Source organism: Moschus berezovskii, chromosome 1 (assembly GCF_049115385.1).
Source record: "Moschus berezovskii isolate FMDL1 chromosome 1, NW_MosBer_1.0, whole genome shotgun sequence".
NCBI classification, from domain to species: Eukaryota; Metazoa; Chordata; class Mammalia; order Artiodactyla; family Moschidae; genus Moschus; species Moschus berezovskii.
Window position 1 is genome coordinate 89530615 of NC_142460.1, and position 14536 is coordinate 89545150.

The window sequence follows — 14536 nt, forward strand, 5'->3', positions numbered from 1 at the left end:
CATACCAAAACTTAGGGGATGCAGCAAAGGTAGTTCTAAGAGGGAAGAGTTAGCAACAGTGCTTACATTAAGAAAGATCTTCAACAATCTAACTTTATACCTCAAGGAACTAGGAAAAGAAGAACAAACTAAGACCAAAGTTAGCAGAAGGAAAGAAATAATAAAGATCAAAGCAAATAGATCAAAGATGAAACTAGATAAACAGTAGAAAAGATGAATGAAACTAATAGTTGGGTTTTTTTAAAGATAAAATTGACCAATCTTTAGCTAAACTACAAATGGCTCTTATGATGAGTATGCAACGTCATGTCACATTAGAGGCAGAAGGTGTCTGCAGGCGCAAAGTGGCTGCACAGCAAGGCTTTCCAGAAATAGTTTATTTTTCATTGGTCAGGACTGTGCTACGTGCTTTATCCAACTGCTGCTGCTGCTAAGTCACTTCAGTCGTGTCCGACTCTGTGTGACCCCATAGACGGCAGCCCACCAGGCTCCCCCATCCCTGGGATTCTCTAGGCAAGAACACTGGAGTGGGTTGCCATTTCCTTCTCCAATGTGTGAAAGTGTAAAGTGAAAGTGAAGTCGCTCAGTCGTGTCCGACCCTTAGCGACCCCACGGACTGCAGCCTACCAGGCTCCTCCATCCATGGGATTTTCCAGGCAAGAGTACTGGAGTGGCTTGCCATTGCCTTCTCCGATTTTTTGGCTATAACCCCCAAAATATAGGCAGCAAAATAAAAAAAGACAAATGGGACCGCATCAAATTAAAAAGTTTCTGCACAGCAAAAGAAATGATAAACAGAATGAAAAGACAACCTGCCTAATAGGAGAAAATGTCTGCAAATAATGTATTTGATAAGGAGCTAATATCCAAAATATATAAAGAACTCAATTCAATAGCAAGAAAACAAACACCAAAACAGAAAATGGACAAAGGACCTGGATAGGCATTTCTCATAAGAAGGCATACAAATAGCCAATAGGTATATGAAAAACGCTTACCACTAAACATTGGGGAAATGCACATCAAAACCACAACGACATACCACCTCATACCTATTAGAATAACTATTATAAAAAAGCCAAAACATAACAGGTGCTGGCAAGGATGTGAAGAAAACAGAACTCTTACACACTGTTGATAGGAATATAAATTGGTATAGCCATTAGAGAAAATAGTATGGAGGTTCCTCAAAAAATTTTAAATAGAATAACTATATTATCCAGTGAAACCACTTCTGGGTATGCATCCAAAGGATATGAAATCAGTATCTTGAGATGTCTGCACTTCCTTGTTCATTGCAGAAACATTAACAGCTAAGATATTTAATCAATCTAAGTGCTTATAGATGGCTAAATGAACAAAGAGAATGTGATACACACCCATTTATTATCCAGCCCTAAAAAAGGAAGTTGCTATTTGGACAACCTAGGTAAACCTGAAGGATACTAAGCTAAGTGAAATAAGCCAGGCAAGAAAGAAATACTCCATGATCTCACTCACAGGTGGAATCTAAGAAAAGTCAAACTCATAGAAGCAAAGAGCAAAATGGTGGATGTTGAGAGCTATGGGATGGGAGAGAAGGGGAGAGGCTCATCAAAGAAAACAAAGATTCAGTTGTGCAGGATGAATAAGTTCTGGAGAACTAACGTACAGTATGGTGACTAGTTAATAACAGTATACTATATATCTGAAATCTGCTAAGAGAATAATCTTAAATGTTCTCACTACCAAAAAAAGGAATAACTGAGGTAACAGATATGTTAATTAGAATGAGTGTGTCAATCATTTAACAGTGTATATATATACTAAAACCATACTGTGTACTATAAATACACATATTTTTTAATATCTCAATAAAGGTGGAAACAAAATCCTTATGGTTTTCAGATAAAAAGACAAAATATCTTAAAAGGGCAAGTTATCAAACTTCCCAGGAGAAACATATAAGCAAGGCAATAATGGAGCAGCGTTTTTAAGAAATTCAAGGGAAGAAAGTGTAAACTAGGGATTTTATATTGAACAAATTAGCCCTTTAAATATCAAGGTTATAAAAAGTCTTAAACATATATGAACTAGGGAAACACTGTGCCCACAAGCTCTTCTTGAGAATCTACCTTTGGGGAAAGGCAATCTACCATGAGCCCTGCTGCTAAGTCACTTCAGTCGTGTCCGACTCTGTGCGACCCCACAGATGGCAGCCTACCAGGCTCCCCTGTCCCTGGGATTCTCCAGGCAAGAACACTGGAGTGGGTTGCCATTTCCTTCTCCAATGTGTGAAAGTGAAAAGTGAAAGTGAAGTCGCTCAGTCATGTCCGACTCATAGCGATCCCATGGACTGCAGCCTACCAGGCTCCTCCATCCATGGGATTTTCTAGGCAAGAGTACTGGAGTGGCTTGCCATTGCCTTCTCCACCATGAGCCCTGAGCATCCTTGAATATACCTGCCAAAGGGCAAGGCCTGACTGCTTTTTACCCAGGTCATTTCTTAGGTTTGTTTTTGCACAGAGTAACCCTGAGGAACAAGGTAGTGTCTACCCTTAAAACAAAGAGCAAGTCTGCTTCTACTCACCATAAAAGCAATAGGTTCCCCAAGGTCCATGGTCCTCTCCTATAACACAGACCGCGACGTGCTGCCACCATCCATGAAACAGTAACCAGCTAACTTATAAGCAGGGTAAACCTCAGACCCTTCATGGTTCCTGACACTACAAGAGGGTAAATTTCATTCAACTAAAAGATAACAGAAAACTTTGGGAGAAAGACTGAGAGCAAACATTTGATATTTTAAAGTGTGAACTAAAACACAGATCAGGACAGGGCTGGGGAGGGGGGCGGGGGCGGCGGGGAGAGACTACGTAAATGTTACTGTCATTGTGCTCAGTGGAGTCTGACTCTCTGTGGCCCCATGGACTGCAGCCCGCCAGGCTCCTAATGTTACAGGTTCTGACAAAGTAGAAATAATGCAAGTAAAAAAATTGGAGGGGAAGGGAGTGGGAAAAAAGAAGGGAGATAAGCCTACTGACTGCACAGGCAACAGGTGAGAGTCAAAACAAATCTTTAAAACCTGACAAACCAGACAGTAACAGGTTAAATAAAACTAAGGGCCTTTAGAAAGGTATAAATACAAAGGTAACCACTAGAACTGCAAAACCTTCTAAATACCAAAGTAAATATTTTAAAAAGCAAAGAAAACATATCATGTAGGTAAATATAATAATAGTATATGTAGCAAATACAACAAAAACGCAACAATGTAACACCTATCCAAACATGTCCTATGGATAACTGTAAATGTGTTTAATTCACCTACTAAAGGAAAGAGATTTTCAAATTGGGTCACAAAACAAGATACAACTCTGTGCTAATACAAAAGTGATTTAGAAAGGCCACACATACAAGACATTTTTTTAAGTGCTAAAAGCTATAACTCACAATAAGTTACAACAGTTACAAAAATATATTACCAAATAATAAAGCAACTATCTTTGTTAAAGTAGAAGCTATAGAAGGCAGGAAAACTGGAAACACATTAAGTAGAGACTTTAACATTACCACTCAGTGCAAGATGGATCACTCAGATAAAACATAAGTAAGGATATAAAAGATTTTAAAAAATCTAGAACAAGCTTATAGATATTGAATTTTATATGTTGACAGTACACATGACGTAGGATGGATGCATCCCTTCAAAAACCAGCATACAAATATTCACAGCACTTTTATTCATAACCATCCCAAACCGGAAGCAACCAAGAGTCCTTCAATAGGTAAACAGATAAACAAACTGTACATTCATAGAGTGGAATACTATTCAGGAATAACAAAGAATGAACTTTCAAACCATGTGAAAAAATGGGTGAATCTCAAATGTAGACTACTAACTGAAAGAGCATAGTGAGGTAGGAACTGTCATTAAAAGAAAAATACCAGTGGAAAGATGTTCACTACAAAGAGGAAAAAATTCCTTTCCCAGGAAAGCTGTACAGACTTACTACATCATACAGATATTCCAAAGTGTTCTTGCTTCCTTCATTAACACATTACTTACCATTTAACTCCTAACACGGACTCACAAACCAAAGAATTCTTTTGCTAAACTTTCAGTTTTTGGTTTAACTGGAGTTAACTCAGTTACTAGATGGTATTTCCAGCTTTGCTGGACTAACTTTGCTTTTGAAGCTAAGAATATAAATGGAAGGTTTACTGACTTCAGACTCTCGCAAACCATCTGATCAGAGATCTTCTAAAATACTTTTGTTTCCTCTAGCTTTGTAATTAAGCAAATTAAGCTAATTTCTAATTTTAAAGGTACCTTGTACCTATAATTAAGAAATATTTATAAGAGAATTTCCAGGGCAATGCAGGAAGTTTCAGCTTTTCATTACCTAAAATATTAATGATCAAGTCATGAGACAGTGCGGAGAAGGCAATGGCACCCCACTCCAGTACTCTTGCCTGTAAAATCCCATGGATGGAGGAGCCTGGTCCTCCAGGGTGCAGTCCATGGGGCTGTGAGGAGTTGGACACGACTGAGCGACTTCACTTTCACTTTTCACTTTCATGCACTGCAGAAGGAAATGGCAACCTACTCCAGTGTTCTTGCCTGGAGAATCCCAGGGACGGGGGAGCCTGGTGGGCGCCGTCTATGGGGTCGCACAGAGTCGGATACGACTGATGCGACTTAGCAGCAGCAGCACCATGAGACAGTAATAGAAAAACATCCACTTCTCTTTTCTCTTGTTAACTTGCTTATTCCTCAGTTTCAGCTATTGATGCATTACTGTCTATTTTTATTAGACGTCCTCCAGGAGTCCTTAAGGGCAGTGTATCTCCTTACTAATACAAGGGTGCCATCTAGTGATGATCATGGGTAAATGTATGCCATAGAAAGTGTGAGTGTCCCTCTCCCAATTCTAATTCCACTTTCTGATGGGGCTTTCAAATGCACTGAGAAAGCAAAATAAACAAATAGGACCTAATTAAACTTAAAGCCTCGTGAACAGCAAAGAAAGCAGAACTTACTGAATTGGAAAAAATATTTGCAAATGATATAACTGATAAGGGGCTAATGTCCAAAATAGAGAAACAGCTCATACAAACTCAACATCAAAAAAAAAAAAAAACCTAAACAACTTGATTAAAAAGTGAGCAGAACTCAACAGACATTTTTCCAAAGAGGACATGCAAATAGCCAACAGACACACGGAAAGATGTTCAACATTGCTAATCACCAGGAAAATGCAAATTACAATCACAATGAGGTGAGATAGCTATGATCAAAAAGAATGCAACAGATGTTGGTTAGATGTGGAGAAAAGAGAACCTCTGTATACTGTTGGTGGGAATGTAAACTGGTGCAGCCACTGTGGAAAACAGTATGGAGGTATCTCATTAATACTAAAAACAGACTTACCATATGACTCAGCAATTCCTCTCCTGGGTGTAAACCCAAACACTGATCTGAAAAGACACATGCACACCAATGTTCACAGCAGCAATATTTACAACTGCCATGATCTGGAAGCAACCTATGTCCCTCAGCAGATGAATAAAGATGTGCTATAGATCCAACCAGTCCATTCTAGAGGAGATCAATCCTGGATGTTCATTGGAGGGACTGATGCTAAAGCTGAAGCTGCAATACTTTGGCCACCTCATGCGACGAGTTGACTCACTGGAAAAGACTCCGATGCTGGGAAAGGTTGGGGGCGGGAGGAGAAGGGGACGACGGAGAATGAGATGGCTGGATGGCATCACCGACTCTGTGGACATGAGTTTGAGTGTACTCCGGGAGTTGGTGATGGACAGGGAGGCCTGGCGTGCTGTGATTCATGGGGTCGCGGAGAGTCGGACACGACTGAGCGACTGAACTGAACTGAACTGATAGACATACAATGGAATACTGCTCAGCCATAAATAAGAATCAATATTTGCCATTTGCTGCAGCATGGTTGGTCTTGGAGGACATTATGCTATGTAAAGTAAGTCAGAAAGAAAAAAACAAATACTGCATAAAATCACTTACATGTAGAATCAAAAATGAAACGAAGTGAATTTAACAAAAAAAACAGACCCACATATATAGAGAACAAACTAGTGGTTACCAGTGGGGAGAGAGAAACGAGGAAGGGCAGGATTGGGGTAGGGGGGATAAGAGTTAGAAACTACTATGCATAAAATAAACAAGCTATATGGATATATTGTTCAGCATAGGGAATACAGCCAATATTTTATAATAACTATAAATGGAGGACAACCTTTAAAACTGTGAATCACTATATTGCACACCTGCAACTTTTAAATCAACTATACTTCAATTAAAAAAATGCACTGACAGGGAAAATGTACTAAAACTACTGTACCTAAACAAGTTTCCTAATATTCATATCACAGGTATATTTAAACGGGGTTTTCCAGGTGGTGCTGGTGGTAAAGAACCCACCTGCCAATGAAGGAGACATAAGAGATGTGGGTTCAATCCCTGGATTGGGAAGATCCCCTGGAGGAGGGCATGGCAACCCACTCCAGTTTTCTTGCCTGGAGAATCCCACGGACAGAGGAGCCTGGTGGACTACAGTCAATAGGGTCACCAAGAGTCGGACACAACTGAAGCAACTTAGCACACAGGTATATTTAAACATCTAGTGCCGCCTCCTTTTGGAGAAGGAAATGGCAACCCACTCCAGTATTCTTGCCTGGAGAATCCCAAGGACAGAGGAGCCTGGCAGGCTGGGGTCCATAGGGTCGCACAGAGTCAGATACCACTGAAGTGACCAAGCACACACGCAGCTTCTGTATCACCGCTTGGATAACTGACCAACATCTCTAAAGCTCCGTCATAGTTTCATGGCATTTCAGATCATCCAGCTGAAAGGAATGTTAAGCGATTATGTATTATCTAGTCCAACTCCTAGTTCTTCAGATGTGAAAACTAACACCTCGGGGGAGGACGGCTGACTTGTCACACAGCTAGTGATATTTCTAGTGGGGTTGGTTTGCCTTAGCTTGATTCCTGATGGCCTGGAAAACAAGATAATATTACCTCACAGAGAAGAGATTTTAAATATCTCAGTAACAGCTTTCAATTCAAACCAAACCCCAAGCTGTTCCTACAAAGATGGCAAAGGGTAAAACTCCTTGATCTAGGCTCTCTTCATGGCGCTTTCCCTTCTGAACTCCAAGTGAACACAGAAACCCTCAGGGATTATAGTTTGCCCACTAATAATCGATGGAGAAGCCACTACAGCTTACTGAGTGCTTGCTAGGTGCCAGGAGGCTCTCTGACCCTGAGATCTGTCTCTCCTTTTGTCACTGGGAGTTGACATGGGGTCATATGGACCTTGATGGCTCTCTTCCATCCTGTTCTTACTGTGCTCAACCCTGGGACCCACTGAGTTCTGGTTAAGTCCAGTGTGCATGAGCTCTGGGTAAGTCCCCCACCTCCCCAGCTCAGGCACCCTGGGCTCCTGATGAACATGCCCTATTTCTACCTTCCTTTCCTCTCAGTACATTCACACAGAGCTGGAACAACTTAGGGAGCTGTGTGTTCCAGGCAAAGGACATTTTATGTACAAAATTATGGAGTGTGAAAATGCAAAGTTTATTCAGAGAACAGTGAAACTCTGGGTATCAGGAGCAGAAGATGCAGGTGCTAAAACTATCTTTCTTTCCTCTTCTCTGTCTAGAGAGGAGGAGGCAAAATGTGATCAGGAGGAAACAGACTAATCAAAGTGCCAAAGCAGAGGGAGACGAAGCTAGGCTGGTCTGAAGGGCCTGAGTGATCTGGGAAAGATTATGGTTTGAGCATGGCTGTGGTGGAGTTCTGGTGTCAGGATGCTGGGAAATGACTACACTCATTAAAAAATGACAAAGAATTGCAAGGAGCTGACCAGGCCTCTAACCTCCCCACTGCACCCAGACAGCCCTCCAGACAATGGACTCAGGCTGGCCTGCTGGGAAAGGTCAAGTTCATTTCCCCACCTCAAAGGGCTTCTCCTTCCCCTGCCAGTACCATCACTAAGCATGCCCCCAGGCAGAAAGCAGCTTCTGAATGGAAACCCGAACCATCTTTTATTCCCCCAGCCAGGAAAATGGGCTTGGGAAAACAGGTCCCAGGGTTGAGCACAGTAAGAACAGGGTGGAAGAGAGCCAGCAAGGTACGTGTGACCCCATGTCAGCTCCCAGTAACAAAATGGGAGACAGATCTCAGGATCAGACATTTGTATTTTGGGAATATGACTATTTTTATATTGTTTATATTTCTGATACTCATTCCCTTTCTGTTCTTTCTCACTTTTGGTAAAGTTCATTTTAAAAATGTCAACTAAGCTAAGAGGAACCAAGGAAAGCAGTTTTGTTTCTGTGTCCGGCCATACCTATGAGGGTTGGATGCGGGGTGAACACAGAATTCCAGGTGAGCAGATCCGGAGGAATCACCCCTTCCCTCCACAATGCTTTCCTTTCAGAGTTCTCTTTTGCTGCACCATGGAGGGTTCTCGGTCTGGCTTCTGTGATATGTGAGGGTTGTTCCTTCACAATACTGCATTGGAAATGACTGGTGAATGCTTGACCCTCTGGGGGCTGGGGCAGGGGGAGATGGGAGGTGTGCAGTCTGGAGAGGATTTAGTTTTGTCACTGGTGGGAGGGAAGAGATTTCTGGTGGGAGGAGACTGGGTCTTCTGGTGCTTGTCTCTTCAGCAGCTGCCCCTTTCCTCCTTGGCATCATTTGTTACTTAATAAAATCAGTCTGAAGCCATATGCTACCTTTGTAAGGTAATTACAGATTTCTTAAAATTCACTTTTTAAAAATGAACAGAAGTGTCATCAGTCTGAGAGAGGTGTGCAAGCTGGAACATACAGCAAATATTTGAAACCACAAATCTGGCCTAAGTGAGGGCTTCTGTCCTTGTCTGTTGATGATATTAGAGTACTAATACTCAACTTCAGACAAAATACCCTCTGGGCTATGACTGAGCTCCTATTCTACAGTTTTCAATCACGAACTTCTAAAGTTATTTATACTGACAGTATAAGTTCCAGCATAACTCTCATCGGAAACGACTCTGATTCTGGGAAAGATTGAAGGCAAGAGAAGAAGGGGACGAAAGAGGGTGAGATGGTTGGATGCATTACTGACTCAATGGACATGAATTTGAGCAAACTCTGGAAGATGGTGAAGGACAGGGAAGCCTGGTGTGCTACAGTCCATGGGGTTGCAGAGTCAGACATGACTGAGCGACTGAACAACACCACCAAGTTTCAACACAAAGATTCACCGAACGCACAGCGTCACATCTTACCAGTATCACCTGCTCCTATCCCTCCACCTCTAACTTCTATCCCAACAAAGTAAGACAACCATACTCTGGAGTCAGCTGAGAACCACTCATAACCAATATGCCTCTTTCACAATCTAATCTGAGCAAAACATAGAAAAGCAGATACTTCTTTCAATATAAACTGTACCACATGACTAAGAAAACAGCAACTCTTCTTTGCAGCCTTGTAAAAGATGTGTACCAACTGGGTTTAAAATCCTCATTTCCAGAAAGAAAAACACTGCATAAATAAAAGCACTACAAATCTTGAGCTGAGGGCTGCAACCACAGCATTTAAGAAATACTATCCCAGAAAAAGACAGTGTATGATCTCCCTTATATGTGAAATCTAGGGAAAAAACACAAACTCGAAGATACAGAGAACAGACTGGTGGTTGCCAAAGGCAGGGCCTGGGATGGGGGAATGAATGAAGGTGGGCAAAAGGTACAGACTTCTAGTTATAACATAAGTAAGTCCTGCAGGTGTAACGTATGGCATGGCCACTACAGTCAGCAACACTCTATCACATACTTGAAAGTTGTGAAGAGAGCAGACCTTAAAAGTCCTTATTATAAGAAAAATACTGTACATATACGAGGTGATGGACGTTAACTAAACTTATTGTGGTGATCATTTCACAATATATACATACATAAAATCATTATGTTGTATACCTGCAACTAGTACAATGTTATACGTCAATTATACCTTAATTAAAAAACAATATGTCCTCAACATGTGTTCAAATGGGCTATCATTTGCTCCTCACCAAAAGAAATCTTGTTCCTGCACTATCAGATGCTGGGACATAGAAACCCATTTGGAAAGGCAGAGGCTTGACTTTCTCACAGAAATGAATCCCCCATGTGGAATTTTAGTTTACTGTTTCACTGTCAAAACTATGAACAAGCAGCTCCAACCCATACTAAGAATAGGTGGCCCTGAAGTCCTCACTTACACAGAAACTGCAATTGAGGAAAAGTCAGAATATGGAAAAGTTATATTAATCTAAATATGGAACATTACATTAGGGACAGAATAAAACTTTTAATATTCCATGACTTTAGTATTGTTAATAGCTACCATTTTCTCATGCATGTTTTACATGCATGTCCTATTTCATTTTCACAATAACCTCAGAGGTAGGTATTATTATCCTCCTTTTATTGATAAAGAAACGAAGGCACATACAAGTTGTGACATCTTGAAAGTCACAGGTCTGAGTGAGGTCTAGATTTCTTATCAACAATATGCAAACTAAAGACATCTCAAGGCTCTAAAACAAGTTTCTAAAAGACCAAGCTGGTACAGTGAAGTTGCAGAAAGATGCAGGAAAATAAACCACCATTCCAAAAGTAAACTCAAATCATGAGTAAAAAAAATATATAAAGGATTGCCTTTAGGCCAATGCTAAAAACAGCCTATTTATGATTATTCTTATTGAATTTTAAGGAACTGAAAACATTCTGAAACGAGTTTTGGAAAATGTCACCAGAATTTAGTAGGATTATGATCAAACGTTCACCACGCTCCCATTAGGAGCCATAAACTGTTAAGTGCTAAGACACAGAAAACAGGAAACAGTTCCCATTCTCAGAAACATTCAGTGATGTTGGTGAGAGATACAGGTACAGTGACACACCATAATACACTGTGGAAAGTGCAATAAAAGAGTTGCAGGGTATCAGAGGAAAGTGAGGAATGGTATATAATCTAGCAATGGGTGGCAGGAGAGTTTACTAGGAGAAGCTGCCTGCTGCAGAGGGTGGGCTCCCACTACAGGAGGGCACAAAGCCTGGGCACAGACCAGAGGGAAGAAACAGTGCAGCAGCATGGCTTACGGGGGCGTGGTCGGTGTGGGGTACCATGAGGCCAGGGTTGCTGAAGCATGGGGTGGGAGGCAGGGACACGGGTAAGGCTAGGGAGGAGGGCAGGGTCCAAGTCATGAAGAAGTTTAAACCAGTGAAGGGTTTTAGGCACACAAGCGACATGCTCAGAATTATCTTTTAACTAAATCTCTTGAGAGATGTAAGCAGACTTGGAGCCACACAGCCATAGGTTCAACTTCTAGCTCTAGGGCTTATTAGCTACATGAACCTTGGAGAGATATAAAACCTTCTATGCCTCAGTCTTGTCAACTATAAATTGGGAAGTAAATAATAAATGCAAACACTGGGACATAGTAAACACTCTTATTATAATGATCGCTGTTATTATTACTAATATTAATATCATAAGCCTATAAGTTCAGGGAGAGCCATATGGGAATCCAGATAAGACATACTCACGTCCTGAATAGGACTAGAAAAAACAGGAGACTCTGAGAACTATTTAGGAAACAGAACTGAGAAAACCTGATGACCACCTGGCTATGGGAGTGTGGTTAACGGAGAGGGTGCAGCACTGATGAGCCTGGTCAAAGGGATGCAGGGGAATTATACAGTAACAAGGGAGGAAGGCAGGGTCAAAGGGTCAAAGGTTAGGTTAAAAATTATTTTCAGGATGGATCATTCTTGTGAGCTGAGATGGAAAAGGCAGATGACAAAGGGTGATGATGCAAGAGACAGACTCACTGATAGAACAAGGTTCTTGAGAAAATAAGAAGGAATTTTAAAGTATCGCCTGTGTGTCGGGCACCACACGAAGACCTAGGGACACCGGTCAATGAACCGTCAGAGCAGAGTGTGACACAGATGCTAGTCCTTGGAGTGCACCCCATCAGAGAAATACCGAGGGGTGGCCATCTGACTGTGGGCCTCCGGAGCCTAAGTCTGTGCCTATCTACCTCTGCTCCCACCACCCATCAGTGTCTTGCCCCATCTGGGAGGCATTCAATCAAGTTCTTGGTGTGAATGAATAAATAACTTGCCCAAAATCTTATTTCTAGGAGTAGAAATTTTATAAAGAGGCCTGAGAATGTATTATAAGAGAGATGCAAGAAAGTTGGGTATTAAAATACAGTTAAATAATAATTAAAATACGAAACCATGCAAAACACACATCTAAGAGCTTTACACAGAGGCAGCTGAAGGTTAAGAGAGTGGGAGAACCAGGGGGCACAGGGTTGAGTCATGTGGAGAGGCCTGAAGTGGTTCCAGAACTCTGTCTGGCTGAATATATTCCCCAATCTGCAAATTTAAGCATTTAAGAAGGGACACATTTTTCATCTCAAAACTATAGATAAAAGACTAAAAAGGGAACCTACCAAAGACTATATACTAGCTGAAACCCAATCACCATGAAATAGTCAGGCAGGTGGGCTCTGGCTCAGACTGGCCAGGTCCCAACTGAGGCTGTACCATTTAGTGACCATGTGACCTGGTCCAGGTCCCTTAACCTCTCTGGTAAAGCTCAGACCATCTGAAAATAAATGAGTCTCCAAGTTCCTTTCAAATCTCTTGCTTAAAGGTCTAAAGCAGCCTTTCCTAAACTTCTGAATCACATTCTCATGCTGAGAATCTATGAAAGCTATGAATGCTACCTACCTTCCCACATAAACACAGACACATTCATACAAAATTGTGCAAATCATTTCAGAAATTCCTGACTGCAGACCTCCTTCTAATGAGAAAATAACTGAGGCGCAATTCCTTATAAAGAAGATATTTGTCTTCTTTAAAAGTAATGGAGTCCAGGCATCAGAGTGATCCCTTTACGGCCCACGGTGGAGAGCTTGCTCGGTCTTCACCTGAACTGTAAGTCTCCTCGTCTCTCAATTCCTCAGGGCCCCAAATATAATAAGTACCCATTTCATTTATCAATTATGTTGATCAGGGCCATAATGGTTTGAATGCACAGTTTTAGAGTTTTCAGACCTTTGGTGCTTCTCAATGAGTTATCAACTTCAAATCCTCCCTTGGAGTACAAAATCCAAATATACAGACAGCAACCACCATGGGCTTACTCCGCAGGGTCTGTCAACTTTCCAAAACTGATTTCTGATGAGAGGAGTCTAGCCACCCGAGACTAGAAGTTTTGCCTCAGTTTTACAGCAGAATTTGATAACCCACCTCATTCCCCCAAAAGGAAACACACTGCATCTGCTTTTAGTAAAAATCCTTCACATTTGTATAACCCTTTGTACTTTCCAATCCCTCTCATATACATTAAATATTCATCTATGAGGTAGGCAATATACACAGTACTCCATTTTAAAAGATAAAGAAGAGAATATAACATTTAAGTATACAGAGAGGGCTTTCAAAAAAGTCTAGCACTCCAAGTCACATGGTTATAAATATGTTAGTGTTTCTCTATTTATCCTTTATTCAGAAGGCTTCTACCTTCTGAATGACACAGAAAATAGCCATGGCATTTAATAACATGTTCAATGAACGTCTAAATAGTACCTATGATTTTAGAAGCCAAGAGCCTAAGCAATTTTATGAATAATGATTAAAGTCTAGTTTTTTTAATGTTCAGTAAGAATCTAATCAACCTATCATTTATGAATTTTAAAAAAAAGTATGTAAGTAGCAGGGGGGGATTCTATACTTACCTATTGCACAATGTAAAATCTGGAAAGAAAAAAAGGAGGGAAAGAGAATTAGTAAAGATCAATAATATTATATTAATAGCTTTATATCATACAAATTAGCCTTCACTCAGAATAGAGCAGTGTCTGCCAGCAGTATTGAATTTGAAAAATGAACATTCCATTTTTAAACTTCACTACAGGGTATTTGACAAAATGCAAATTCTTATTCAGTTTTTTGTCCATTTTTAGGTTTTATCTGTGGAGGATTTCCTAAGGAGTAAATCTCACCCAACAGCTTAGCAGATGTCAGTGACTTCTTTTATAAGACATAAACTGGTAAGAGCAGTACTGTACAAGGCCGCTGTGCCACACTCTACAGAACGGCCACAGACTATGGAACACAGGATCAGGAGGCACCTTCCTTGCCTGGCAGGCCCTTCAATGCAGACATTCATTCTACAAAGCTCCACCCTTGGGCCCCATCTAATCTCTAAGCCCAGATCTCTGTGAACTCCAGCCCCACACTCCTTTGGACATCTAAAGCTAGACTGGCACGCTTCAACAGGTATTTCACCCTCTCTTTCTTTCATACCTACCTGCCTCTTGACCACCAACCTCCCACTCTAAATTCAACTGCTCTTTCCTTTCCCTCACCCCCAAATCAAACAAGTTTCCGAGTCCTGCTTCTGGCACATCTTCCCCAGTTTTTCACTTCCAGTGCATAGATGAGACTGCTATCTC

The 14536-nt window shown here is 41.1% G+C and overlaps 1 protein-coding gene across 2 annotated transcripts in view; it reads right to left on the reverse strand.

The window, feature by feature from the left end:
• The window catches only part of HACD2 (3-hydroxyacyl-CoA dehydratase 2), a 109559-nt gene that overhangs the window by 79463 nt on the left and 15560 nt on the right, over nt 1-14536 (reverse strand). For both annotated transcript variants that reach the window (XR_008681873.2, XM_055395849.2), the window contains exon 3: nt 13817-13835. Coding sequence is in view for 1 of the 2 variants with exons in the window: in XM_055395849.2 (XP_055251824.1) it covers nt 13817-13835 (19 nt within the window). In the remaining variant the exon portion in view is untranslated. The remainder of the gene's footprint in view (nt 1-13816; nt 13836-14536) is intronic.